At 34.3% G+C, this 26,141-nt stretch overlaps 1 protein-coding gene across 3 annotated transcripts in view; it reads left to right on the top strand.

The window, feature by feature from the left end:
• LOC306887259 (regulating synaptic membrane exocytosis protein 4-like) overlaps window positions 1-26,141 on the top strand; it is a gene marked incomplete at its 5' end in the record, with an annotated part of 171,467 nt that overhangs the window by 103,782 nt on the left and 41,544 nt on the right. Inside the window, 9 exons of one of the 3 annotated variants that reach the window (XM_079444874.1) lie at window positions 229-297; window positions 3,781-3,916; window positions 4,594-4,659; window positions 8,391-8,582; window positions 10,352-10,461; window positions 11,963-11,995; window positions 18,621-18,650; window positions 22,733-22,836; window positions 25,485-25,651. In XM_079444874.1, coding sequence (XP_079301000.1) covers window positions 229-297; window positions 3,781-3,916; window positions 4,594-4,659; window positions 8,391-8,582; window positions 10,352-10,461; window positions 11,963-11,995; window positions 18,621-18,650; window positions 22,733-22,836; window positions 25,485-25,651 — 907 coding nt within the window. Of the gene's footprint in view, window positions 1-228; window positions 298-3,780; window positions 3,917-4,593; window positions 4,660-8,390; window positions 8,583-10,351; window positions 10,462-11,962; window positions 11,996-18,620; window positions 18,651-22,732; window positions 22,847-25,484; window positions 25,652-26,141 lie in introns of all 3 variants that reach the window. The other 2 variants (XM_079444873.1, XM_079444875.1) reach the window with 2 other exon arrangements.

The following is a 26,141-nucleotide window of genomic DNA, read 5'->3' as shown; positions in this document are numbered from 1 at the left end:
CTTGGAGGGGAAACATAGATTGATTTGTTTATTGTATTTTATTTTATCTTGTATATGCCCCGTTATGTAGGCCGTAGATAGAAAGCTCATGAGATTTTGGCAAAGATATACGGTATGTTAATAGGGGTTTAGAGTGCAGAAATCATAGAACAGCTACATCACATGATCCCGTCTCGCTACAGACTGTTCTAACACTTGTCTCTCTGTGTGTCTGTTTTTCTGCTGTAGGGTCTCAGAGGATCAGCGACAGTGAGTTCTCAGACTATGACTGTGAGGATGGTGTTGGCGTCGTATCAGGTAAGATGTTAGCAGGAAAACGGTGAAAATGACACCGTCTGACAGATGTGAAGAAGACGTTTACTGCTAAATGTGTTCAATATAAAGTCACACTTTGCCTTTGAAAAAACCTCTCAGAACCATGTTTATTTCCATATGATGATGACTGGAAGTATGCAATGTGATGGGGTAATGTGAAAAATATATATTTATACACTATAAAAAAGTTTGTAGAAATAGGGCACAATGTACCATATTATAAAGACATTTTCTGTATTTATTTTTGTGGTGTTTTACTTATATTTTTGAACTTCATTATGCTGCGTTTTGCTCTAGTTATTTTTTTTTTGTTGTTGCGTTTTTTGTAATGTTTTATGCATTAGTGTATTACTATAGTATAAACTGTATACTGCATCTATGCTACTGTATATGCAGCATACCACTGTTTGAAATGTTTTGCATTGCATAACACATACAGTGTTGTTATTGTTAACCAAAAGTAAAGCTGTACAAAAACTACTAAAACTATAACTTAAAGATCAATTAAAGCTAAATAGAAATATTAAAATAATAATAGTAAAAACAAAAAAAATAAATAAAAATGACAAAGCAAATAAAATTACTAAAAATGAAAATTTATTTTCTGTTATTAAAAATCTAATTTGAAAATTTTGATATGAATAAATACTACAATAGTATATAAATAATACTAAAATAACACTACACATTATAAGCTTTTAAAAAATATAAGAACCATTCAATATATACCACACAATATACTTTTAAAAATATTTAGCCATTTATAACAACAAAAATGTAGTCACATTGAGTCCAATTATCATCTCATTATCATGTATTTTTTTTGCATTTTTAATCCACTTTTGTATTTAAATGTCTTAACTTTTTGCAGACACATATTTCTCATAAATTCAATAATGTCCTGCTGTGCACAGTATGAAGTATGGTAGTATGTTATATACGTCTTCACCACTCATCAGCCTATTACTGGTGCTAAAATGTTCATCTGTACAGGCATCTCAGATGGGAAGGGAAAGCCTAAACACACGTTCACATCCACATACCCTTTTTAAAATTCCAGTCGTGCTCTTTGTGATAGAGGGAAACCCTCCCTCAGTCTCTCTCTCTCTCATTGATTTTGGCTCCATCTCTGGGCCGGTTGTAAAGTGCTGATGCAGTGCTTTCCGCCGGGAGGAGATGATTAACATTCAGAGGAATTATAGATCGCTGCTTTCCCTTCATGCGCTCTGTGCTGCTGTAGTTGTTTTCTGGCCCGTGTGTCTAGCAACCGTTCATTTATTGCAGCATGATGCACCGGTGCTGATGCAGTCTCTGCGCTGGAGCACGCTGAGATCACGTTCAAACACTACAGTATGTGTGTGGCAGACCAAACCAATGCAATACATTCATCCCCCACACTTTTTCCGGGCAAGTGTGTTCATGTAGAAGTAGAAAACAGGGCGAGTGTGAAAAAATCTAGATTTAAACGTAGTGAAACGAGATAGTATGTATGAAATATTTTTACATTTATTCATATCCAGAACGAGATTACGGAGCGCTGAACACTCTCATGCAATGTATGTTTCATTCATACTCGAAGCCTGAGGGCGCTCTTGCTCAGAAAGTCCAAAGTGGCCTCATAGATGTAATAACTTATGATGAGCTGGAGGGAAATCCCTAATATGGGCAAAGGTATCCTGCTATCTAGCTAAAAGATTTCATTTCAAGTAATTTCCAGGTAATAAATAAATGAAATATATGAATAATGCAGTGATAATTGACATAACATTTATTACAGTATATAAACTATTCTGCCGCCTTATGTGTTGGTATAAACCAATCATAAAATTGTAATTAGAAAAATATAGGAAAAACGTATTAATAGTTTTCACGTGACGTCACACCCTTATAGGAATGCCCACCTGGCGGGCAAAACGAAGCTTTGCTCCACTGACCGCCAGCTATTTTTACGCAGATTGCATCAAGTAATAATATAGTAAAACACATATATTAAAAGGCGAGATTCAGTGGATACCTAATTGATGATGTATATTTTGTACAGGCAAGAGGATGAAGCCAGAATATAAACACAATGTGCAAAGTTTCACATTACATGGCTTCCTATAGAAAACCATTAGAAGGAAAACACTGAACTGGACTGCGTTCATATTCCGGCCTCATCTGCTTGCCTGTGTAAGCTATGTATCATTAATATAGAGATTACTGAATTTCATCTTTTAATATTACTGTTTTAAATATATTAAGGCACTTTAAGTGTTTTTACAACGTTTTGTACCACTTTTTATGATTGAAATATTGCCGATGGTGCTTAATATGGATTTCAAATGGCCAAAACTTGCATTTTGTTTTATTCTTTTGAGAGGTGATCTAAATATTTGCAGCTGGGAAACATGATGAAAACAAGATGAAAAATTGACACGGTTGTGCAGCAGTTCTATGGATGTTTTGCCTCCAAGTCTTTGAGCCGGTCACGTGACTGAAAACTATCAATAGAATACAAATAATTGGTTATTGTCAAGCAGTGTATTTGATTTCTTAGCCAATTAAAAGAGATAAGAAAAAATAAAGTCTGTCAATTAGACAAAGGCAGGAATTGTTTCTATTTATTTATTATTATTATTATTATTTTATTTATTTATATATATATTTTTTACATTGATTAAATACATGCAGCCTTGATAAGCATAATAGACTTATTCCAAAGACATTTTTAATGGTAGTGTATCATTATGCTACCTTTCAATGTATCTAGTTATGGGTATCATTTTATAATTTTAATAATAATTTTATATTTTTATGATAATTTGCATCAAAAGTGTCCAAGACAAAAATATTACAAAAATACTGAGAAAATAGTTTAAAATAGACTATTTTCTCCAACGTTTGTGGTTGGTGCATATTCCATTAGCAACATGAAAACATCAAACTCTAGTAGAATCAGTTCATAATAAAAAGTAAACAATAAGCCATCATAAAGGCAGAAATTCCCTCATTGAACTTCTCTTTGATACATTGTTCTACCTTTGTTCGGTCTGTTTTAATGTGCGATACAGTCAGTTGAACATCAATCTTTTGTAATCATGCGAGGCACTGACCTTAGCGTGGCCGCACTGAATGCTGGGTAATGAAATGCCATCAGGCTGAGTGGGTTGACGGCTCTTGCATGAGGAAAAAGTCATTATTCTGGTTTTGGTTGTGAAAGCTGTTTTCTGATTTAATGGGAGTTAAGTTCATTCATGACTGGAAGATATTGGCTTTAAAACGCAACTTTTACAGCAATTTAAGAACCAGTTATTGCGAAAAAACACATGGGGTTAAATAGATAATCTAGTATGATTAAAAAATTTTGCTTGTAGGCAAAAATGCATACATGTTTAAAGTGCTATCAGTAAAGGGTTTAACAGTTTTGCATTAGTCGCTCAAATGAGTGCACAGTAATGATTCTTTCCCTTTACTTCATTACAGACTATAGAAACGGCAGGGACCTTCAGAGCTCCACCCTCTCTGTGCCTGAGCAGGTCTTATCGTCCAATCACTGCTCTCGGTCAGCTGACATCAACCGAGCACGGTCACGGTCTCCCAGCATGCCCCCTTCTCAGAGGTAAGACAGATCTCTCTTCTGCTGCCTGAACCTTTTCTGTTCATCTGAATCACAGTTTTAAGAGTTTATTGTTAACATTTGATTCAAGAACCCAACAACACACAAGATCTAGTGTAACAACAGTGTGTGTGTAGCACTGAATCAACAACAATGATCATGCACCCGAGACACAAAGCCAGATCTATATTCTATATATTTATGTTTAGTAAAAGGTTATTTAGGTTGTTTTTTTGTTTGTTTGTTTTTTAGTAAGCCAGCAAGAATTGCCATTATTATTGTTATTATTTTACATTTTGTAGCAGTTTTTCACTTTGTTTGTTTATTGTTGTTATTATTAATATTATGTATTTTTATTTGTTTGTTTATTGAAGAGTTATTTAGGGCTTGACTGATTGATTGATTTATTGCACAGCTTAGTTTGAATAAAGTGCAAGGAAATCCTGTTTGCTAGGGCCCCTTTATTGGCATTATCATAACGCTCGTTTAGAATTATCTTTGTTCTTGATCAGTTAGATGTGTGAGTGTTGGTGTCATTGAACAGTAACCACATTTCTTCCACGTGAAAAGTTTGGGTTCATCCCATCATCATCATCAGTTTCAACGAAAACATGATCCTCTCTCTTCCCTCTTCATCTCTCTTCTGAAAATCCACGTCTATTCTGTCCATCTGCCTGCAGTCATTTTCTCACCTTACCTCGAACCCGACACAGTCAGCCTCATGACAGTCATCTGGAGGATCTCAGGTAGAGCCATTGCTGCCAACGTCCGTCCCCATTAACCTCCCTGCTGAGAGCCTCCACTAACACATCAGCGTTTCTCAAACCCTGACTTCCTCTGAACTTTAACAAATCCAGGTTTTCAGTACAATATATTTATAATCATAAGATGCAACCAGTTTGATACTATTTTGTTGAAAACCTGCATTCATGAGGGTCTCTGACATTGAGAAACTTGAATCCGCACAACCTCATGTTGACTTAATAACAATCTAACAATCCTGGTATAAATGCATAATTCAAGATTCTTAAAGGTGCACAAAATGATATATTATACACACATATTATATATATATATATATATGCAGCATCATGCAAAATGCAATAATTTTGGTTTGCCAATGCCACTACAAAAATTCATATATTTACTTTATTTTTTTACACTTATTTTTCACTTGTGATTATTCAATTATTCCACAACTTAATTTTTTCACATGGCATGCATCATAAAAATAGCACTCCTCAGGGGTGACTAAATTAATTTTTTTTCAATATGAATGGCTAATACTTTATTTTAATCACTTTTCTGTATTGAATGAATTATGTCTGTAATTGAAAAATTGACCTTTTTTTAAAAATGTTATTATTATTAAATTAATGTTTTATTATTAGTAGTAGTAGTATTACTGCTGGATGTAATAATATAAATGATTTTATTTTAATCATTAATTTTCATTATTAAATTAAATATTTAATAATTAAAAATCCTTTTTTTTAACTAAACTTTTTTAATATGTGAAAAAATTGCTTTGTGCACATCAGATCAACAGGTCACCAGTGACTCATTAATGTCGACACGAGGTTGAATGAATGAAAAGCTAGGAAACACTTGCTGTAAAGATAAATTAAGAAAAAAAACAAGCTGAAATAAGCCCCTCTGTCCTAATGTCCCTGCAAATGTATATATTTTCCAAAAAGAGTTGGAAAATATATTCGCCATTAAACCTAACAAGCTTCTGTCTTTGTAAGAATGGTGAGATACTGTATGCCTTTGACTCATTCCTAAAGCCTCATTGCCATTCTCTCATAAGGTCATCATAAAGAAACTGAGCACTTATTTTTACAGCTAGCTCATGCTTTGTTTTAACAAACTATTATATTAAATTATATAAAATGGAATTTATAAATACAGTACTTCACTACGTTGAGCTTATTAATGGAAGTAGTTTCGCTTTGTGTGTGTAGTCTCTAACTTGGTGTTTTGTGTGAAAAGTTGTTCAGCATGTGTTATTCACTAGTAATGTACATTGATCTGGATTTTTTTTTAATTATTTACTTTTGATAAAACACTTTAACAAAGGTATGTTGCTTCACTTGCTCACCAATGGATCCTCTGCAGTGAATGGGTGCCGTCTGAATGAGTTTGCTAACAGCTGATAGAAACATCACAATAATCCACACCACTCTAGTCCATCAATTAACATCTTGTGAAGCGTACAGCTGCGTGTTTGTAAGAAACAAATGCATCAATAGGACGTTTTTTTTTAACTTCAAACAGTTGCTTCTATCTAAAATACAAGTTATTAGTAATATTGCTTTTCTACAACGTGAAAACGTTGTATCGTCTGAAGCAGGAGAGAAATAAGCACAGATCAATCACCGTTTACAAGTGAAAAGAGTCCAAATTAGTTCACAAAACATAACATGAAACAAATATGCCAGTGGATTTTGATGTGAGAGGAAAACAGAGGATGCACTTTTTCACTGGAGGAAGCATTATAATGGATTATGGATATTTTGTCCAGAAGTGACAGCTCAAGCCTTAATGATGGATTTGTTATAAAAAAAATATGCAGCTTTTAACTTCACATGATGTTAATTGTGGGACTGGAATCGTGTGGAATATTTGTGGATTATTGTGATGTTTTTATCAGATGTTTGGACTCTCATTCCGACGGCACCCATTCACTGCAGATGATCCAATGGTGAGCAAGTGATACAATGTTAAATTTCACCAAATGTGTTCTGAAACAAACTTGGTTTGCCTGTAAATGAATTTTAATTTGTGTGTGAATTATTCCTTTAAACCTTGATGAAGTTGAGGGTGTGTGTAATGCACACACTGATGGTTTATGTGGTCAGGTCCAAATATCTGCGTCTTTTTGGCAGCCGTGGCAATAGCGTGTTCCATCAATAAGCGGTTGGTGGTCAGGTTACCGCGTCCTGCCTGGATGACCCTTCATAGAGGCGTACAGTGACATGGAGGGGTACCGGTGCTGCAGCCTATTTAGGTCAGGCATTTATGGCCTGTCTAAAATGTCGACAGCCTTTTTGTTTCAGGATGAAGACATTATATGGGATGATATCCAACACCGAGAGGATCCCTGCTGCCCTGGCATGAGCTGGGACATTTTCACTACCAAAAAAACCCACGTCTTTAGCACAGTCCTCATCTTGGCTCATGTTTTTGCTTATTGAATATATTTTAAATTAAGTTTATTTTTCTTAACCTGTTTGTAAATACAGTAATCAGCATTTGAAGTGAGGCTAATAATATTTTCGTTTGCATGCAAAAATTAAAATGAGAGCTTGTGCAGCTTTTCATGTCTTAAACCCATTCCTTGATCTTTCGTTTAAGGATGATAATAAATAATAATTAAAAAAAAACATACACAATGTTTATTTCATTTTTCAAAAATCTTTTTATTATTCATTTTTTACATATATTTTTTGTATTTAACAGCCTTTTTTTAACATTGTCACTTTATTTATCTCAATGTATTATTAATGAATCAGTGTTTTGATGCTGGACAACTTTTCAGACACTACACATCTTTTTGTATTGTCTTGTGTATTAGTATGTTATACTGTGCCAGATGTTTTAAGCAGTGTTGGTTCCAGAAGTATTTCCCATTCATTTTCTCCACAGGGATTCAAAAATAAATAAAATAAATCAGTAATTGATAAGGAGGACTATCCTGAAAGCAAGGTTTCTGCAGGTCTTTAAATTTCCTAAAAATCCTTAATTTTCCCTTCCACAAATTAAGGCAGACTTTTCATTTTATGTCATTTTGATTCTTAAGTAAATGTCTCTTGATTTAAGAATCTTCAAATATTTGCACTGCAAACAAGACAGAAATACTGACGAAGAACAGATTTTGAATTTGTGCTCTGTATTGCATTATTGACATATTGTGTTCCTTTCAATTTCTTCATTAAATGTTCTTTACTTGGCCTTAAAAAAAAGTCTTACATTTACTTTCATAAAACCTGCAGAAATCCTGTGAAATATTTGACATTATCTGTGAAAATCTTTTTCTCTCTGAATAAAATGGATGGGATTTTTTTCCTTCTGTAAAAATGTGGGAATAATCTGATATCTTTCCTTCCACAGTTTTTAATAATAATTCATTCATTTGTTTAATCTATTTCTTGTTTATTTGTATGCTTCTGTGATCTGAGTGCTGTAAAATCTGTGATTTTGGACTTCATTGTCCTAATCTGGATTTAATTCTGCTTTTAGTGTATCTTTCAGTCTAATTAAAATGTATAGTAAATCACTGTACAGAACCGTTGGGTTAGACTCCTATACTGGTTGCTTCCAAGTGCCAAAGACGACACAACTTTACCTTGACCTGTTAGAGTCTCTCAGTGATTTCCCAGAATGCCATGCGGTGTTCTGAGACTCCATCAGCCCGACCCAACCGACCTCACCCACACTAAACCTCGCCCTGTTTCCCCCAATCACGTTTCTTCAGGAATTACGGAGCACCAGACAGGCATGAGTATCACCACAGGTCCCGTTCTGCAGACCAGCGCTCCGCACTGGAGCGGCCCATGTACAGTCGCTCTCGCTCCACGGAGCGGCCGCCCGACGGCCCCCACATGAGATCATCGATGCCCTCCCTGCCATCAGGACACTCCGCTCCACCCTCCCCTGCCTTATCGAGGTGACCCAGATCAAAGCAGCCGCTCACCCCGCAAAACAGACCTGACTAATCAAACAAAACATCCCTCATGTGCTAACAAAGACTCCCTGCATCCAACCAACCGACCCTTTGATTTGATTTGTTTGTTGTCCTCTCTGCAGCAGTGCTGTTGTATCTGCTCCATCTCATCTCTGTAGATGCACCAGATACTGTTCATTTCTTTTTAATGATTTGTTTTATAGCAAAACACACCACTTTGTATGAGTGGTGTGGAATCTCCATTGGTTGTTATCCCTAAATTGTGATGTTAAACTCATTTGTTTCCCCCCCCCCTTTGGTTCTTTTTGTCTCGAATCCTAATGTTTTGTTTGTTTTTGGTGATGGCGGAGAAAAATGCACACTTCTCTTGCAGCATCACTGTGGAAGAGTCACCTTCATGTGCCAAAGCATCAAGCATTTTGTCAAATGTAGTAAATGTACATACTACTGAATATTTGAGCGTTGTTGTAAGTTGTTAAACTAAAGCATAAGCCTACATATAAACTAAATATAGTTCAATATTATATATTTTATGTCGTTTGGAATAAAATAGCAGACCAGTTGGATTATATCAGATACTGGGTTTCTTCAGTCATTTAAACAATATATTGACAGTGATATAAGTGATATATATATATACAGTATATATTAACAAAAAGTCATTCCAGAATCAGTTTTAGTTTTTATTAAAAGTGTTTTTATTAAAAAGACAAAATAAAACAAAACAATAAATAAAAAAAGTGTTCAAAATTTTAATTTTTTGTTTTTTTGTTGAAGAAATTAATCATTTTACACAGCAAGGACACCTTAAATTGATAAAAAATTACTAAATTAGTAGTATTTTAGATTTTTAAAAAAACTAAAAAAAGATTTTAGTTTTAAACAAAATGCTGTTCTTTTGAACTTTCTATTCAACAATGATGAGCAGAAAATCAACGTATTTGATTGATTTGTGAAGGGTCATGTGACTGAAGACGAGTAATAATGCTGAAAATTCAATTTTGCATCACAGGAATAAATTACATTTTAAAATATATTTAAATGAAAAACAGTTCTTGTTATTGTAGTAATATGTCATAATATTACTGTTTTTACTGTATTTTTGATCAAATAAATCCAGCCTTGATGAGCATAAGAGGCTTCTTAAAAAAAAAAATTAAAAACCTTACCTACCTTAATATTTTGTATAGTGTTAATCTTATTAATACATTATATATATGTATTAATATATCTTGTATTTTGAGGATTTTACTATTAAATACTAATTATACTATTAAAATTATAATATTTTAATATAAAAAAACTATAGGAGTTTGCATGATGTTTTAGACAGGCATTAATTCACTTAACGTGTATATATAGTACTACCTTCGTGATTTTGCATGTAATTTTGTTTTTGTTTATACAAAATGCTGATGGAAAACCATGATGTTTGTTTACTGTTATTTTAATCCTCAGCATCATTCAAATGGATGTGCATGATATTACAGCACATGTATATGTGAAATATCATATATATGACTGACTAAACCACTCCTTTTCAGCACATGCTTTTTAACCCTATTTATTTATAGTGAATTGTTACATGAGTTATATTTTCATTTGCTGATTCTTCATAGACCAACTCTGAAATGTCCTATGATAGTTTGTGCTGATCAGCAGTTTCTTGCTGTCGCTGTCAGTGTTCAAGGTAGCGTTAAGGTACATGCACATAACAACCATAATAATGGTGATCATTTTTTGTCTACTAGGGCGCATCCTCGTGGAGGATCGGTTCAGACCAGCCCCACCGGGACCCCCGTGAACAGCAGGAGAGGACGACAGCTCCCACAACTGCCTCCAAAAGGGACGCTGGAAAGAAGTAAGTTTGTTTTTCTCTGCAGATTCTTTCTGTCTCAATGTTGGCTCTTGCTCATGCTGAGATGTTTATTTGAGAGGTGGGATTGCAGAATGACTGACTCGGCAAAAGTTGCGCTTTGCTATAGTTATAGTCTGCAATGCATCGTATCCCAGTTACAGTTCATTTCATCTGGGGACATGAAGAATTTGACTGTTTTTAGAAAGAAAACTTGCCTAAAAAGCATTGATGTATTTTCTGTTGAAATAAGAATTTGAGAATTAAAATATAAGTTTCTAATAATAAAATGCAATTGTTAACATTAGGTAACTACTTTAGTTAACATGAATCTTAAATGAAAAATATCTCAAGAATCTTAATGTTAATTTCAACTTTTTTTGATTTTTACTTATATATCATTTAAATCAAAAGGTTCTCTTAATGTCTTAATATTAAGGTACTAGGTAATTAGGTACTTGAACAACAGTTTTTTTAAATAAATGAGATTAATAAATATTTTATCAAATGTATTGCCATTGTTAGTTAATGTTAACTGGTATCTGTAATGTAAACAGTAACTGGTGGGACCTTATTATAAAGTGTTACTTATAAAAGTATGCTAAAATGTTCTTTTGTCAACAGTTTTACAAATAAACAATACATCCAATAAATGTGACGTTTTGAAATAGAAAACAAATAGTATTTTTTTGTTTCTTAAAAACATTTACAACTTTGAAAAATCAACAGACATCGACTTAAAGCCAAATAAATAAATAATAAATAGCGATGATTAATCGCGATTAATCGCATCCAAAATAAAAGTTTTGTTTACATAATATATGTCTGTGTACTGTGCATATTTATTATGTATATATAAATACACACACATAAAGTATATATTTAGAAAATATCATGTATTTACATGTATATTTATGTTCATATAATTTAATTTCTATATAAATATATTTAATAAAAACAACATATTTTTCTTAAATATATACATGCATGTGTGTCTATTTATATATACGTAATAAATATACACAGTTCACACACATATATTATGTAAACAAAAACTTTTATTTTGGATGCGATTAATCGTTTGACAGCACTAATAAAAAACAAATTTATAAATCTAATTTTATTAGTTTCTTTCTAAAAATAGCCAGATTTCTTGGAATCATTGTTTGTCTAAATATGGGTAAATATGGTAACAAATTTAGTTTCCCCCCCATGGGTGGGCGGAGCCTCCTTGATGATTGACTGTTGAACTGTTGTGTCAAGTAGGAGACAACAAAGCTTGTCATTTCACTTGTCAAAAGTGTTTCTAGTGTGAATTATATAGTTTTTTAAGGATTTTTATACATTATCACAACATTGCTCCGTTCCATTACCCCATTGGATGAATATGACACAGTTTGTGCTGTTGTTATATTTGAGGGCGGGCGACACACATGATCATGTAAATGACATGTGTGGATGAGTTGCATGTACGCTCTGATGTTTCCCTCTCTCATTCCTCTCTCAGAAGATGGAGATGAAGAACTTGAGCCTTGTCCAGGTGTGTAACACGTCTGTGAAGGTTTAATCTGTCAGAAGGCGCTTCTGATTGAATTAAACATAACTGCAATTGTCTTGAGCTTGACATTTCCTCTATAGACGGGTCTAAAATTAACATTAGATCCTAAAGCTTTTTGGATGTCAGATTCACTGAATTCCCTCTCTATTTCACACACATCAAATGCTCCATCAGAGCTTTCTCTAAGAGGTTGTGAAGCCAGGTCCATTGCAAACTCTTCGTGTTTAAATGTGAATGTAGACAGGTAATTTTAGTTTTTTCCTTTGTCTTCATGTAGCAGTGATGTTGTGATAAAGGATTTTCCAAATGTGTTTCTGTCTTCCCAGTGACCTTTGTGTTGTTTTAGAAGCAGTCAAAGTATTTGTCTTGTCCAATAATTGGTTGATTTTACAGATGTGCTGTTTTATTTTGCTAATATAATTTTGAATTATTGCTCAAATGGTGTTTTTGCTAAATATTATCCATATGGAGTTCTCATTTAAATATCAGTTTTCTCTTTGACTCTTTTGGAAAACTATAAAAAGGTGCAGCTGAGACCGTCTTTAACATGCAGTAGGTGCACAGAGCTATGCAATAAATGTGGATAGATAATGTAGACCATCTGAGATTTGTAAACTTGAAAACTCTAGAGGAGACACGTGAGTTTTATTATTTTTTTTGGTAACGCTTTACAATAAGGTGTCATTTTTTTAACATGAACAAACAATGATCAATACATTTATCACACTATTTATTCATCTTTGTTAACGTTAGTTAATAAAAAATAAAGTCGTTCAGGTTAGTTCATAGTGCATTAACTAATGTTAACACACAACTTGAGATTTTAATAATGCATTAGTAAATGCTGAAATTAACATTAACTAAGATTAATAAATACTGTAGAAGTGATAGATAGATATCTTTTTTTATTATTGTATATTATAGAGATTTTGTACTCAAAACCGGCCCATGAGACCTGAGTTCTGGTTTGTAGTCAGTTCATACATAACTTCAGGTTTGCGTCAGATTTAGGTTTGTAAATGAAAAATGAGTTGTAGACAGAAACACAAACATACACGTTTCCAGCCGATCGCACTTCCTCCGCTCCCATCTGGCACATCCGTCGTATTTGTCACAAGATCTGGTCTGTTGGGAGTGTGTGTGCGTCTGCCACTTTCCCAGCATCCATCTCTGCTTTCTGTCCAACTGGTATTTACACTACATCAGCTGTTTGAAGTACTCTCATCCTTTTTTTCACATGACACTCAAAAGGAGTGTCGAGGAAGATTTATTAGAAGTCTGACTTGTATTTTGTGCATTTGTGTGAATTCTTGCAGTATTTTTACTCCGTTGCTCTTTTGTTGTGTTAAAGCTTATGAAATGAGGCCGAACGGCCCAGCAGTCAACGGCAGGAAAGGCAAGTCTCTCCAGGCGTATGTTTGCAGTGTAGCTTTGCAGTATTTTCCTCTTCATCTTCTTTTCTAAGAGGATGTTTCCTCACCTTTAGGGCTGGGTAATATTTCAAATAATCACAATGTGTTTACATTTTAAAGTCTGAATGTGAAATCAAACTTGACCATATTTTCTTTCTTAATTTGCAATTCTAGTGCATACCGAAAACAAAAAAGTGAGTTTAGGGTTAAGAGCTAAGTTTGATTAATTTCTGTTATTCAGTTTAGCTAAATATAGCTATTTATTACTACAGTATGTGTTGTTATATTGGTACATATGAATTACATATGTTTAATAATTGCTCCTTGTGCTAATTTAGGGAGTTTATACTTATCACCCAGTTCTTACATCTTTAAAATGTCTTTTCTTTACTCAAAAACTACTGTTGATGAAGGATCGACGTGTCACAGATCTTGCATGCGTTTTGCATGGATGAATCGGTCTCTAGGTTTTTCTCTGTCTGTTTCTAGGTCAGTCTCTCCCTCTTCTCGACTCTCATATATTTCTCTCTTGTGTGGGTTGTCATTGTTTTAATACGTTTTGCTGTGAATAATGAGGGACATTTAGAGAGATTGTGTTGAATTAAATTGATCTGGCTTGTGTCTATAGCTAGTGACTTCTACTCTAAATGAAGCCAGATATCATTTAAAAGACTGTTCTGTTTAAAGTCATTTTAAGTTGTTTCTTTACTCATGCTACAGAGTGAAATTTAGATGTTACAGAATTTCATATTTTGATATAAATGTATATCAGTGGTTATTCTGGCCGAATTGATTAGTAAGACGCAGTTACATGGTTTAACCAGCAGATGACGTACAATCATGTGTAGAAAGGAGCTGTTCACTGCATTAGTGCTGAAATATCACCAGAATTATTCAGTCTACCTCTTCAACCTTTTGATTTATTTTACAAAGCCAGCCTAACACACTGTTTTTGCAAAAACTAAATGCAGAAGAAAAACGTCTGCAGACTGTATTTCAGGAACAAACATTGATATATGAAAAAGTATTTGATTATCTAATCAGTCTTAATGTATTGCTTTAGACACAAAATATCAAACCAAATGGCATTTATTTAAAATAAGAAATGGCAGAAGCACACTTCTAAATTAAACTAAAGGAATACAAAATGCTTAAGCCTTAATTAATATTGTTTCAATGTCACGTTTAGATTTTTAAGCCTGACTTAAGTGTTCAAATATATATGTTCACTGTACCTGCACAAAAATGGGGGAATTACAATCCCTCAGTTTCTCTGGCACACGTCAAGCCGTATGTTAACGCTGCCTGTGTCTCTGTGTCAATGGCCTGCATGATAAGAGGTGACATGGGAGGACCAGCAGAGCTCAGTGGTCAGTGCTGGTCACTCGTCTAATGGCCATCAGGAGGAGACGCACATCACTGCTCAGACAGGTTTGACCTCTGACCTCTCTGATCTTGACCCTGTCTGCTCTTTCCGCTCTTCCTCTGAATGATTTTGAGCTCTAAATCTCTGGATGAATAAGTGCAGTGCATACAGTCAGGTGGAGTAAATGAGGAAGGTGAAAGTCAATTGGCTGGTCAATAGACTATTTAATGCACATTGCACACAAAACTGACAACATCTGACTAAAATCGTCAGTTTCAGTCTGATTTGCTTTATTATCTACACACTAATTTTAACAAGGTTTTCCATACAGACAGTCATGGACTGACACTGTTGTGTATTTGTTTGAATCATTAGGTTTTTCCACAACAATCTGTTATTGTAATATTAAGTATTTTTGGAATACCATTATTGGAAATGGTACTTTAATTAAAGAAAACACACTATATTTGGTAGCTATTACATGACCTCCGATAATTTCTGCCACTGTTCATCTAAAACCCAATTACTTATAAAATAAACATCATATATATATATATATATATATATATGTGTGTGTGTGTGTGTGTGTGTATAGTATAGATGAATGAATCACAACAGTATGTTTTTTATCAAAAGTGTTAATTAAGGTTAGTCGAGCTGTTTATCTTTAGTTTTTTGATCATCTATAACTATTGAAATTGCTTAAGTAAATATATATTTAATTCATAAACGTAGTTTTGCTCTATTATCTTTTTTTTAATCATAATTCAGTTTTGAAAGAACACTTTAGTTTCTTAAGCTCATCAAGTCTTTATTTATTTGATCAAAAATACAGTAAAAACGGTAATATTGTGAAATATTATAATTGTCTGTTTTAATGCATTTTAAAATGTATTTTTAATATTTGAAAATATTAAGCCCTATTCTATTAAATTATATTTGAAACTTTTTGTAACATTGTAAAAAATCTTTACTGTCACTTTTGATTGACTTTAATGAATGCTTGCCGAATATCAAATTCTTACAAAAAATCTAATCTGAATAAAAATTTCATAAAAGTTCGAAGAAAAAATTTAGTGTTCATTTTTTGTTCCTTTTGCTCTGAACAAATTTGAATTATTATTGTTTAATTTTTGAAACACTGTTAGCTATCAATTCACATTTAACCAGTCACAGATAAGTAGACATGCTCTCTTTGTGTGAGTTTTCATTGTCCATTGACATTGTACAATCATAACATTAAAAAAAAAAAAAAAAAAAAATGTGTATGATTTTAACAGTGTCTTTTTAAATTGAGATGTTCATCTCGACTTTGTGCACAAAGATGATGGAAATTACAGAGCTGCGTATGATGAATATAGCTTCAGACAAATGTATTACTGTGTTGAACGTATTACTGAGCAGTGATATAAGCATCAGTGACAAAGCAGAACAGCGTTTCTCTTGCTCTGAGGATCTTGTTCCAGAATAGCTTTCTGGTAAGATGGTTGCGTATGTGTGTATGTGTTTGGGGAGGTTAATAGAGTCCGTATCAGGTCCAGCTAATGAGGCGTCTGTGTGGAATGGCATCATCTTGAGGATGATTAATGCATAAGAAATGTGCTTTGGTACACAAGATCATGCACGCAGGGTTGTGGCGTGATTAATGCGGCGGCGAATCAAAGCACAGCTCAAGCGAACAATGAAGAACTGAGAAAAAATGAGCCATATCAGCAGATTGTATTCTCTGTGAAGACACAGATAAAGAATTTGAATATGGAGAGGAGGAGGGTGTCCAATTAGTGCAAAACAGTGGCCTTAGATGCCAGCACCATTATATAAGATCCTGCATGGACATTGAACAAATGATCTAAACGAGGGTGCTGGGTTATCTGTGATCAGGACTAAACTGAAGAATCAGCAGGACAGTTTTCTCCAGTGGGTGATTCAGAGATGATGTCCTGACCACATTCTTAAAAAAAGGTTCCAAAAGCGGGTTTTCGCAGTGATGCCATAGAAGAACCATTTTGGATTCTTCAAAAAGAACCTTCCAGTGAGCAGTTCTTATAAAAGAACCGTTATTTTCTTAGTGTGAAGAACATTTAAGAACCCTTTTCCACTACAGGAACTTTTTACGCAATGGAAAGTTTCCATGGATGTTAAAGGTTCTTCGTGGAACCATCAACGCCAATAAAGAACCTTTATTTTTTATTTTTTGTGATATTCTTTAAGGTAGATGCCTTTAGACATGCTTTGTATGGCTTTAGCATGCTTGCAGTAAATGGGATGTGACAGCAATTTGTAGTGCATTTTCAGTCAGAGTTCATTGTTTAAGGCGAAATGAGTGACATGTGACCGTTTCTGATGTGAAGTGACTGTATTAAAGTTTAATTTGATAAAACTTGTGGCCATTTAGAGATTTATGCATCATTCATAGTGTGATGCATTATGCATTGCTGCAAATGATATATAGTGCACATGCCTGCAGAATGTCCACTTTTTTATTTTCTTTTTTTGGAGGGGGCGGGTCAAATTAGAGTGACAGATTTTTTATATATAAATCTAATTTTTTTATAAGAGTGTCTAAAGCAGGGTCAGTAATGGTAGAAGAACTCGTGGCCACCAATGATAAAACTGCTGCCAGGCGCTTTTTTTATACCGCTTAAAAGCTTGGGGTCGATACGATTTTTTAAAAATGTTTTTCAAAGTCTCTTCTGTTCACCGAGGCTGCATTTATGAGATCAAAAATGCAGTAAAAGCAGCAATATGTAAGGAATAATTGACGACGGGCCGTTGAATTATTAGAAAAATAATGCACACCCGAGGTGGTGATGCGGCCACGACGCGATGCTGACTAAAGCTTCTCTCTCTCTCTCTCTCTCTCTCTCTCTCTCTGTTTCTCTTTCTCTGTGTCTCTGTCTCTCTCGCTCTCTTTCTAATAACTTCATTATTAACTGCATTAGTCTGCTATAAACGGCTCAAGCCTCCATTGCCAGCTTTAAAATGACGTTTTGGAACTAGCAAAAGAGTCGTTGGATGAGATGCGGAAGAAATAATCCTACTCACAATAGCGATTTAAGTAGAAAAACCGGACGAATCCCTTGAAATATATAATCTGATCGATGTCTTGAGGTGTGGCAACCAATCAAGTTGTCGTGGCCGCATCACCACCTCGGGTGTGCATTATTTTTCTAATAATTCAACGGCCCGTCGTCAATTATTCCTTACTTATATAATAAGAGACTTTAAATCACCCGGAAATATGACAACAATTTTGTGCAATAAATGGTTGTTGTAGTTTTACTTAGATATTGTAGCGTATCTGTGAGTGTTGTGTTTAGCATCCATATGTTCCTAAAAACACATCTGATTGGTGTCAGGACCTGGTCTTGTCAAATGAAGGTTATTTCTCTTCAGGGTTTGTGGAGACTGTCCTCCTCCTCCTCACTCTTCTATCCTCCTTTCTTTCCACAGGCCTTTTTTTATTCATTCCTTTCTGCATGTTCTATTAACATTCCTCTAGTGTTTCAGGGTTTGTTTTGAAGCAGGACTGGCTGCTCTTCGTGTTTTCCCTCTGAACTGTGATTTCTTTTTCCTCTTCTTTAATGATATTTTCTCTTTGTATCATGGGACTTGAAACTTGTGTTTGTGGTTTTATCTTTTTGTCGTGTGTTGTGTATCCTTCATCTTTTTTGTGGTGGTGTTGTTGTTGATGTGTTCCCTCCCATGTGTTTTTGCCCCTGATTTCTCGTCCCTTCTTTCTGCACACTTCCTCTCACACCCCTCTCCTCTGTCTGTCTGTCCGTTTTTGTGATGTGACCCCCTCACCCCTCACCCCCCCTCCCAGAAGACACGGACTCCCCCAGTCGGACAAACTCAGGTCTGTCCTTTCTTCTGCTTTGCTTTTCTCGTCTTCCTCCACGCCGTGTCCCAGCTCTTCTCTGTATGTCACACTCTCGTTCAGGAACAATTCACCCAAAACTGAAAATTGGTTTATCATCTAGAGAATCTTAGACTAGCTTAATGCTAGTTTGGACCAGTTCGAAACCATCAGAAACTATTATGGATATCCAGCAGATCAAGCTGCAGTTTGCGCATAAACAATGACTATAGGGTTAATCTCACAGAGTCACACAGTTTTTCTATTGAAGTTTGTTTCTGCCATTGGAATAAAAAACAAAAAGAAAAAAGATAATTGCAACTTTGCACTTCTCACAAGTCAGAATTGTGAGATATATACTCGCAAGTGCTAATGTGAGAATTGTGCGATATCAACTTGCGATTACGAGTTATAAAGTCAGAATTGCGGGATATAAACTTTTTTCTCACAATTGTAAATTTACATTGCGCAGTTCTTAGAAAACAAGTCAGAATTGCAGGATATCAATATATATTTATTTTTCACTTTTTTTTGCAATTGTGACTTTATATCCATTAATTCCTATTACATTTCTCAGAATTGTGAGTCATAAAGTCCAATTCTGAGGAAAAAAGCTCTCCATTCTGATATTTTCTTGCAGTATCGCACCTTTAGACTCACAATTCTCTGTTTGTAACTCACAATTGCTCATTTATAGTATGCAATTCAGAGAAAAATGTCCGAATTGCAAGATGTAACCTTGAAATTGCAAAAAAAAAAAAATCTAATTTACTTTTTTAAATATGTAATTCAGTAGCAGAAACAAGCTTCCATACATTTCCCTATACAGTTCAAGAGAAAAACAATTGCATTGAGATTTGGGAAATGTGTCAGTGCAAAAAAATCTTAATGGTAAAAAAAAAAAATAGGCTTAATTTTCATTAAGTAAATTATAATAATAAAATATTTGAATTATAATGAATTATAATATGCATTAAAATAATGTAAGTTAATAATATTAATAGTGGAATATGGTATCAATTAGAATATACTACTATATATGTTCTGTATATAGAGCTGGACATTGTGAGATTCAACCATTATCATTTTGCACTGCAGTACACACAGTTAAATATATTCAAATCTAGCTGTTATCATTTTTGAATATAGTAATGAGTGTACAAACTATAGAGGAGTAAATGCTGGGACTGCGCTTGAAAAGTGAACACCATCTCTTTCTGCTGTTTGGTTGTCTTCACTGGCTTTTTAAATCCATCACTCCTTCTCTCTGCCCTTTTTTATGTGTTTTATTCACCTAGTTTCTTTATTGCAAATTGTAGGAGTTGCTGTTTGTTGAGAAGCTCATGAGGTTTTTTTTTATCAGCTTCAGTCATAATCATGTGCGATTATGATCATGTGTGTTCATATTTAAAAACAATAAATAAATAAAAATACGTTTCAAAATGTGGCATTCTTCGAATGACAAAAAACGTTTTCAGCAGCTTGATTTTGGAATTGTTTTCCCCAGTCAAGTTCTCCATACATCAGGAAAAAAGGTGCTGAAAAAACACTGAAACATTGTTAATGACATAAATAAATCAAACATGGTACACAAAAACAAGCCATTTTAACTTATTGTTAACAATTATAAAAACAACATATTTGCAAATTATTGCAAAATATCCCTCTATTCTTTAACATTCAACAGTTTGGGATCAGTAAGATTTGTAAATATTTTGAAAAAGAGGTAGCTGATGCTGACTAAAGCTTCATTTGTTTGATAAAAATATAGTAAAAAAGTGAACAATTATTAAAATTTAAAATAACTGTTTTAATGTATTCTAAAAATGTCATTTATTCCTGTGATCCAAAACTGAATTTTCAGCTTCTTTACTACAGTATTTATTGTCACGTGATACTTCAGAATTTATTCTAATATGCTGATTTGGCTTTTTTTTCCCCAAAAAACTAATCTTATTAGGCCAAACCTTTTGAACAGTATTGTATATAGACAAGTGTCAGCTGTTTGAGACTGATTTTTTTTTGTTTTTGTCATTCACAATGTTTTATGGCAGTGGGCGATGCTTAGATTTTTTGCAGAGATTTTCATTTCCACAGTAACAGTGCCTTTTTTGATTGGTGGATCTCTCCTCAGAATGATGGGTAATTTGGCTATTTATTGCTATTTTATGTAAATGAAATTGAATCACACCGTATTATTGGTTAAAATGAATTTCTCTATGGAGAAAAGCAATTGGATTTTTTACCTTCTGATCCCGATTGTTGCGTACAGTTCTTGGTTATGGCTTGAGCTAATGAAGCTAGCTATTTATATAAGTGCAGATATATCACATCATGGCTATTTTCAGAAGGTGTTAATGTCAATTTCAGTTTTATTTGCATCCTTTTTTATTAGTGTGCTTGTTTTTTGTTTTTTTTTTCCTACCATCTCTCTTTGAAAAACTTAGTTTAGAGAATGAAGTGTGTTGTATGGTTTTGGCATTGCAGATATCTAAACTTTTGTATGCGGATTGACTTAGGGGAAGATTTCCCATGATGCAAAGCATTCTGAAAGCACTTTCAGCTGTGAATGTGGCATCAAACTTAGAAAACACACTGCATGTATGAACTTCATTATAGCGCTGCAATTTAATCCAATTAATCTAATGATTCTGAGAGCACTAATCATTGGGTAATTTGCTGAACATGTTAATTACTTAACAGCACAATTGCTATTGGCAAGAGAAAATTGCTATTGACATTTACGGCACTTGCACCGACAAAGACAGATGTAGTTTGCGCCACAAATTCAGTTCTTTGCTTGTGCAAATGGCCTTAGTTGTAGCTTGTTGCCTTGCAGTCAAAAAGGTTTCAGAAGTTTATGTGACTTTTTGCTATGAATAAACATCAAATTGTGCTTTTCAACAAAATTATTCTCAGCATCAGTTTTAGTATCACAGAGACAACCTTGAAACTACATGCAGAAAACCACAAACACCCTTCTAACAGCTTTTAATACTCTTGCAGCCAAAATAACATGTTAAAAACTTGACTTAAAAAAAACTGAGGGAACCTGTTGCCTTAAAATTATTAAGAAAATAATAATAAAATAATAAAAAAAGTTAAGTGAACTTGACTTAACTCAGTTCACTCAATTCACTTAACTTTTTTTTTTAAATTATAATTTACTTAATAATTTTAAGGCAATGGGTTTCCTCAATTTTTTTTAAGTTAAGTCAACTTATCACTTTTTACAGTATTACAAGCACTTTCTGTGTCTATTTGCCTCTTTAAGATGAATCTATAGATGTATTCCCCAAATCGTAAGTTGCTTTGGATAAAAGCGTCTGCTAAATGAATAAATGTAAAAACACACCAAACACCCTAAAACTGCATAAAAACATGCTACAGTCACCCTAGCGACCACACAACATCATTAGAACACTAAATGTGTTTAGTACTAAATTATACTAAACTACAGCATTTGATTTGATTGAACTTTGAACATGCACTTAATTTATTGCTCTGATTTACTAATAGTAAATTATTCTTTACTATTCAGATGATGTAAAGTGTGTGTCGGGTTTATGTGAGTTCATTACACAATCAAATTTCAACTCTCATAAAAGTACCTAAAAATACAATCAGTTTCTTGATTATTAAATATTACTATCCCTTCTGTAACTTGCTGCAATTATTTTATTTATGCATATATTTTTTCCTCCTCTGTGCTGCATGATTTAAAGTATGCCAATGTGTGAAGAAATTTACACCGCAGCTTCTTTAATACTGGTGACAGGCATTTTGATAAATGCATTATTTTTCATGGATAGTTTGGTATTAAACAGACAGATGTCTCATAAGCTCACATTTCAGAAACATTTGCTGTGATCATGCTGCATTGAATGAAACTCCCCATGAGAAATGCTAGCTAGCCCTGTTAGTTCATTTCATTTTGGGAAAGATTTCTGTATTAAATGATTCCACATTATTCAAACGCTTCATCAGTGAACAGGTCAACAGATTAGACCCCATCTAGCCTAGGCACTTTTTCATCAAACTTCCAAACACGCAAACTCATTGACATCTGCTGTGCTCCATAGATGCTATGGAAGTGGAGGAACGAACGCGGCAGATGAAGCTGAAGATGAGCAAGTATAAACAGGGAACCGGCTCAGATTCAAGGCTGGAGCAGGACTATCACAAGGCAAGTAACTGTGGTCTACCGCTCCAATACTTAACATGAAAAACAGTTCAAAACTTTTTAAATTATTAAATATGGTTATACTATAGTTAGTACAGGTATATGCTTCTGCTCATCACTCATTTCACAAATTAGTTTGTGTTCATGTTTTCTAGTCATGATATTTGTATTTTGAATAAATGTATCAGTTGCAATAATAATAATATTTTTTATTATAATTCATTATTTAAATGTTCTCCATTTATTTATTTATTTTATCTTAATAAAGATGGGGTCATTTTTGTTTTCATTTATTGATTTTATGCATGCATGTCTGTGCATGAGTTATTTTATTTTATTTTAATGACCAAGCTCTTCCTTCTCTCCCTTAATTTAGTTTAGTTAGCTATAGTTTAGTTAGATATTTTTTTGTAGCTTTTATTTTAGCCAACTAATTTGCCTTTAGCAAAACTAGGTCCAGGTAGTCAGAAAAACAGAGCACTTTTCAGCCATTCACACTGCTTATTTGAACTTAAGCGATCATAGATTTAACATGATGTTTGTTTGGTGACCCACTTCCAACAATTGTCAAATATTTATAGATCTATATAGTATCCCAGGTTTGTGGTCTCTGCTCAGTATATACATTTGTATTTGTGTACGTTGGACCTTGTGCTGAGATTCAGCTCCATATATGGCTACTGTATATTGCCTTCCCTTTGTATCCTTTTAAGCGTGTGGTATGAAAAGTATTGTACAGGCCCATGAGTTCTGCCGAATCTTATTAAAAGCAGATAAAGACTCAGTTTGTTTGCTCTGTCTGATAGAGGCGCCATTTAGGACGTAATGTTTATAATCATCATAGCGAGCCATGAGCCCTTATAAATAAATATGTTACTTAACATGCTACAATACCTCTCCGTGTCTGTCCAAGACAGAATTAAAAGGAAAGCCTTAGTATAAATGCAGTGGCTTTTCGTTTGAATGATGCTTGTCGTCCTTTTTAGGGTACTTTTTCTCAAAAAAAATAAAAAATATATAATTATTTATTAATTTATACATGTATTATTAAATTTATTTATCAAATTATGCTATTAGTGTTTGATGCTTTTATCCAATGCAACTTTATTTGCCTTCAAGGTAAAGGTTTTATCAGTTCATGCATTCCCTGGGAATCAAACCCATGCTGTACTGTTTGAGCTTGTTTTGAGTGTTACAAGCTGATTGTGCATAGATAAGATCCCTGAAGTTGCAAAGACTAAAGTCTCAAAACCAAAGAGATATTCTTTATCAAAGTTAAGACTCTGCCACGCCCCCCTAAAACGGCTCATTTAAACACGCCCCCACATGTCTACATCACTGTGTGGGAAGATTTGCATAACACTGCCCAAATGTATACGCAAAGATAGAAGGCAGAACTATTATTCTCGCTGTAGTATTGTTGCTGCCGCCGGCGCCATGTCCTGGAGACGCTGTGTTTCGTTGTGAAAGCAAAAGTACTTTGTTTGGGCTTCCAAAAGAGGACACAACTAGAAATCAGTGGTTAAGTTGTATTTACAACACTGTTCCAGAACAGTTCAGCCCAAATATTAGAGTGTGTGCAGCGCATTTTACGGAGGACTATTTCCTAAACCTGGAAGAGTAGCCTACAATGCTGGCGTGCACAAAGGCTGTTTCTATAAAGTGGGGCAATTCCAACTTTGCAAGGACAATCTGGCGCTTCTGACTCACAGCCTGTATGTACGTTTCTGCTACTGGCTATTGTTTGTCGTTTCTCCGATCACAAATGTAGACATGGTAATGTTTATACGGCGCGATGCGTAAAAAGACAGCATAAGTCATTATAATCAGTAATTATGTCCCCACTGGATGCAACACATGCCTCGTTTATAATGGGTTTTATTGTTTTTGTGTCATCTCGCCGGGACACGCCATCACAATACGGTGAGGGGCGTAAGATTTCCGTCTCACGCTTGAGGTATTCGGCCAATCACAACGCACTGAATAGCTGGCCAATCAGAGCATGCCTCGCTTCTCAGAACGATGAGCTTTGTCAAAATTGAGGCGTTTCAGAAAGGCGGGGCATAGAGGAGCAAAAATAATGTACAGTATTTGGAAAATAATGGGTTTTTTGAAGCGCATAAACACATTGCATTACACCAAATACACAAAATAATGTTCTTTTTAGAAACGTCATATGGCCCCCTTAAGGAATTCTCATGTATTATTATTATTATTATTACTACTACTAATACTACTACTACTACTAATAATAATTTATCTATTTATTTATATGAGTTTAGTTTTGAATTAAATATTATTATTCCTGTATAATTTTATGTATTTGTTTATATGAATTCGTTTTATTTAATGTTTATTATTTTTGTTTATTTGAAAATTAATATTTGTTTATTTATATTTTACACTATTTGAATTTTATTTATTTATTTCAAATTTATTATTGTTATTATTATTACTATTATTAATTTGTACATCATTATCATTATTTTAATTCATTGTATTTTAATTTAAGCTCTTTCCTTGTGTGAAATTTCATTCTCCCCGTTGGTCAGATAAGTGAAAATGAAAGTGCCACTTGGCCTCTAACACCTTTGTATTTTCTATTTGTTGTCTGCAAGCATCTGACGGCATGTGTTGTGTTTGTTCTGCAGCGTTCAGGCAGGGATCCTCAGCGGGGAGAAAACCTCTCGGCCAAGTCTTCGGACAGTGATGTCAGCGACGTGTCCGCTGTGTCGAGAACCAGCAGTGCGTCTCGATTCAGCAGCATGAGCTACATCTCTGTCCAGTCAGAACGGCCGCGGGGCAGCCACAAGATCAGGTGAGACGGCCTCTTCTCAAGTCAGGATCACTGTCAAACCTGTGTATCACAGTTCAGTCTGGGAACAGTCCACAGCCAGGCTCCAAAACGGTGTTCTTTTAGGCCACGTACATACTGCTACGTTTTGGGAGTGACAACCGCAGTTATTTGCAGGAGTGAATTCCTCATGTTTCTATGGAGGCCTTTTAGGAACATTGTGGTGGGAAAAATTTGGAGTGGGAGGAAAAAATATTTTTCAAGTGTTTTGCGTTCTCTTGCAAAACTTTTGCGTTCCCTCGAGAAACTTTGCATTCCCTCACAAAACTTCTCTCGCAAAGATATTTGCGTTCTCTCGCAAAACCAGTTGAGTTTGGACTGTTTACTTTACAGCTTGCAGTGGTTCATACAGCTCCGTATGTTCACAATGGAGAGGTTCATAGAGTTTTATTTTGAACTTGGACTCAAGTATAAAGAAATACAGTCAGTGCTTAGTTCAAGGCACGGTTTTGTG

This window comes from Barbus barbus (genome assembly GCF_936440315.1).
Source record: "Barbus barbus genome assembly, chromosome: 21".
Lineage (NCBI taxonomy): Eukaryota > Metazoa > Chordata > Actinopteri > Cypriniformes > Cyprinidae > Barbus > Barbus barbus.
This window is presented reverse-complemented; position numbering and strand designations above follow the sequence as displayed.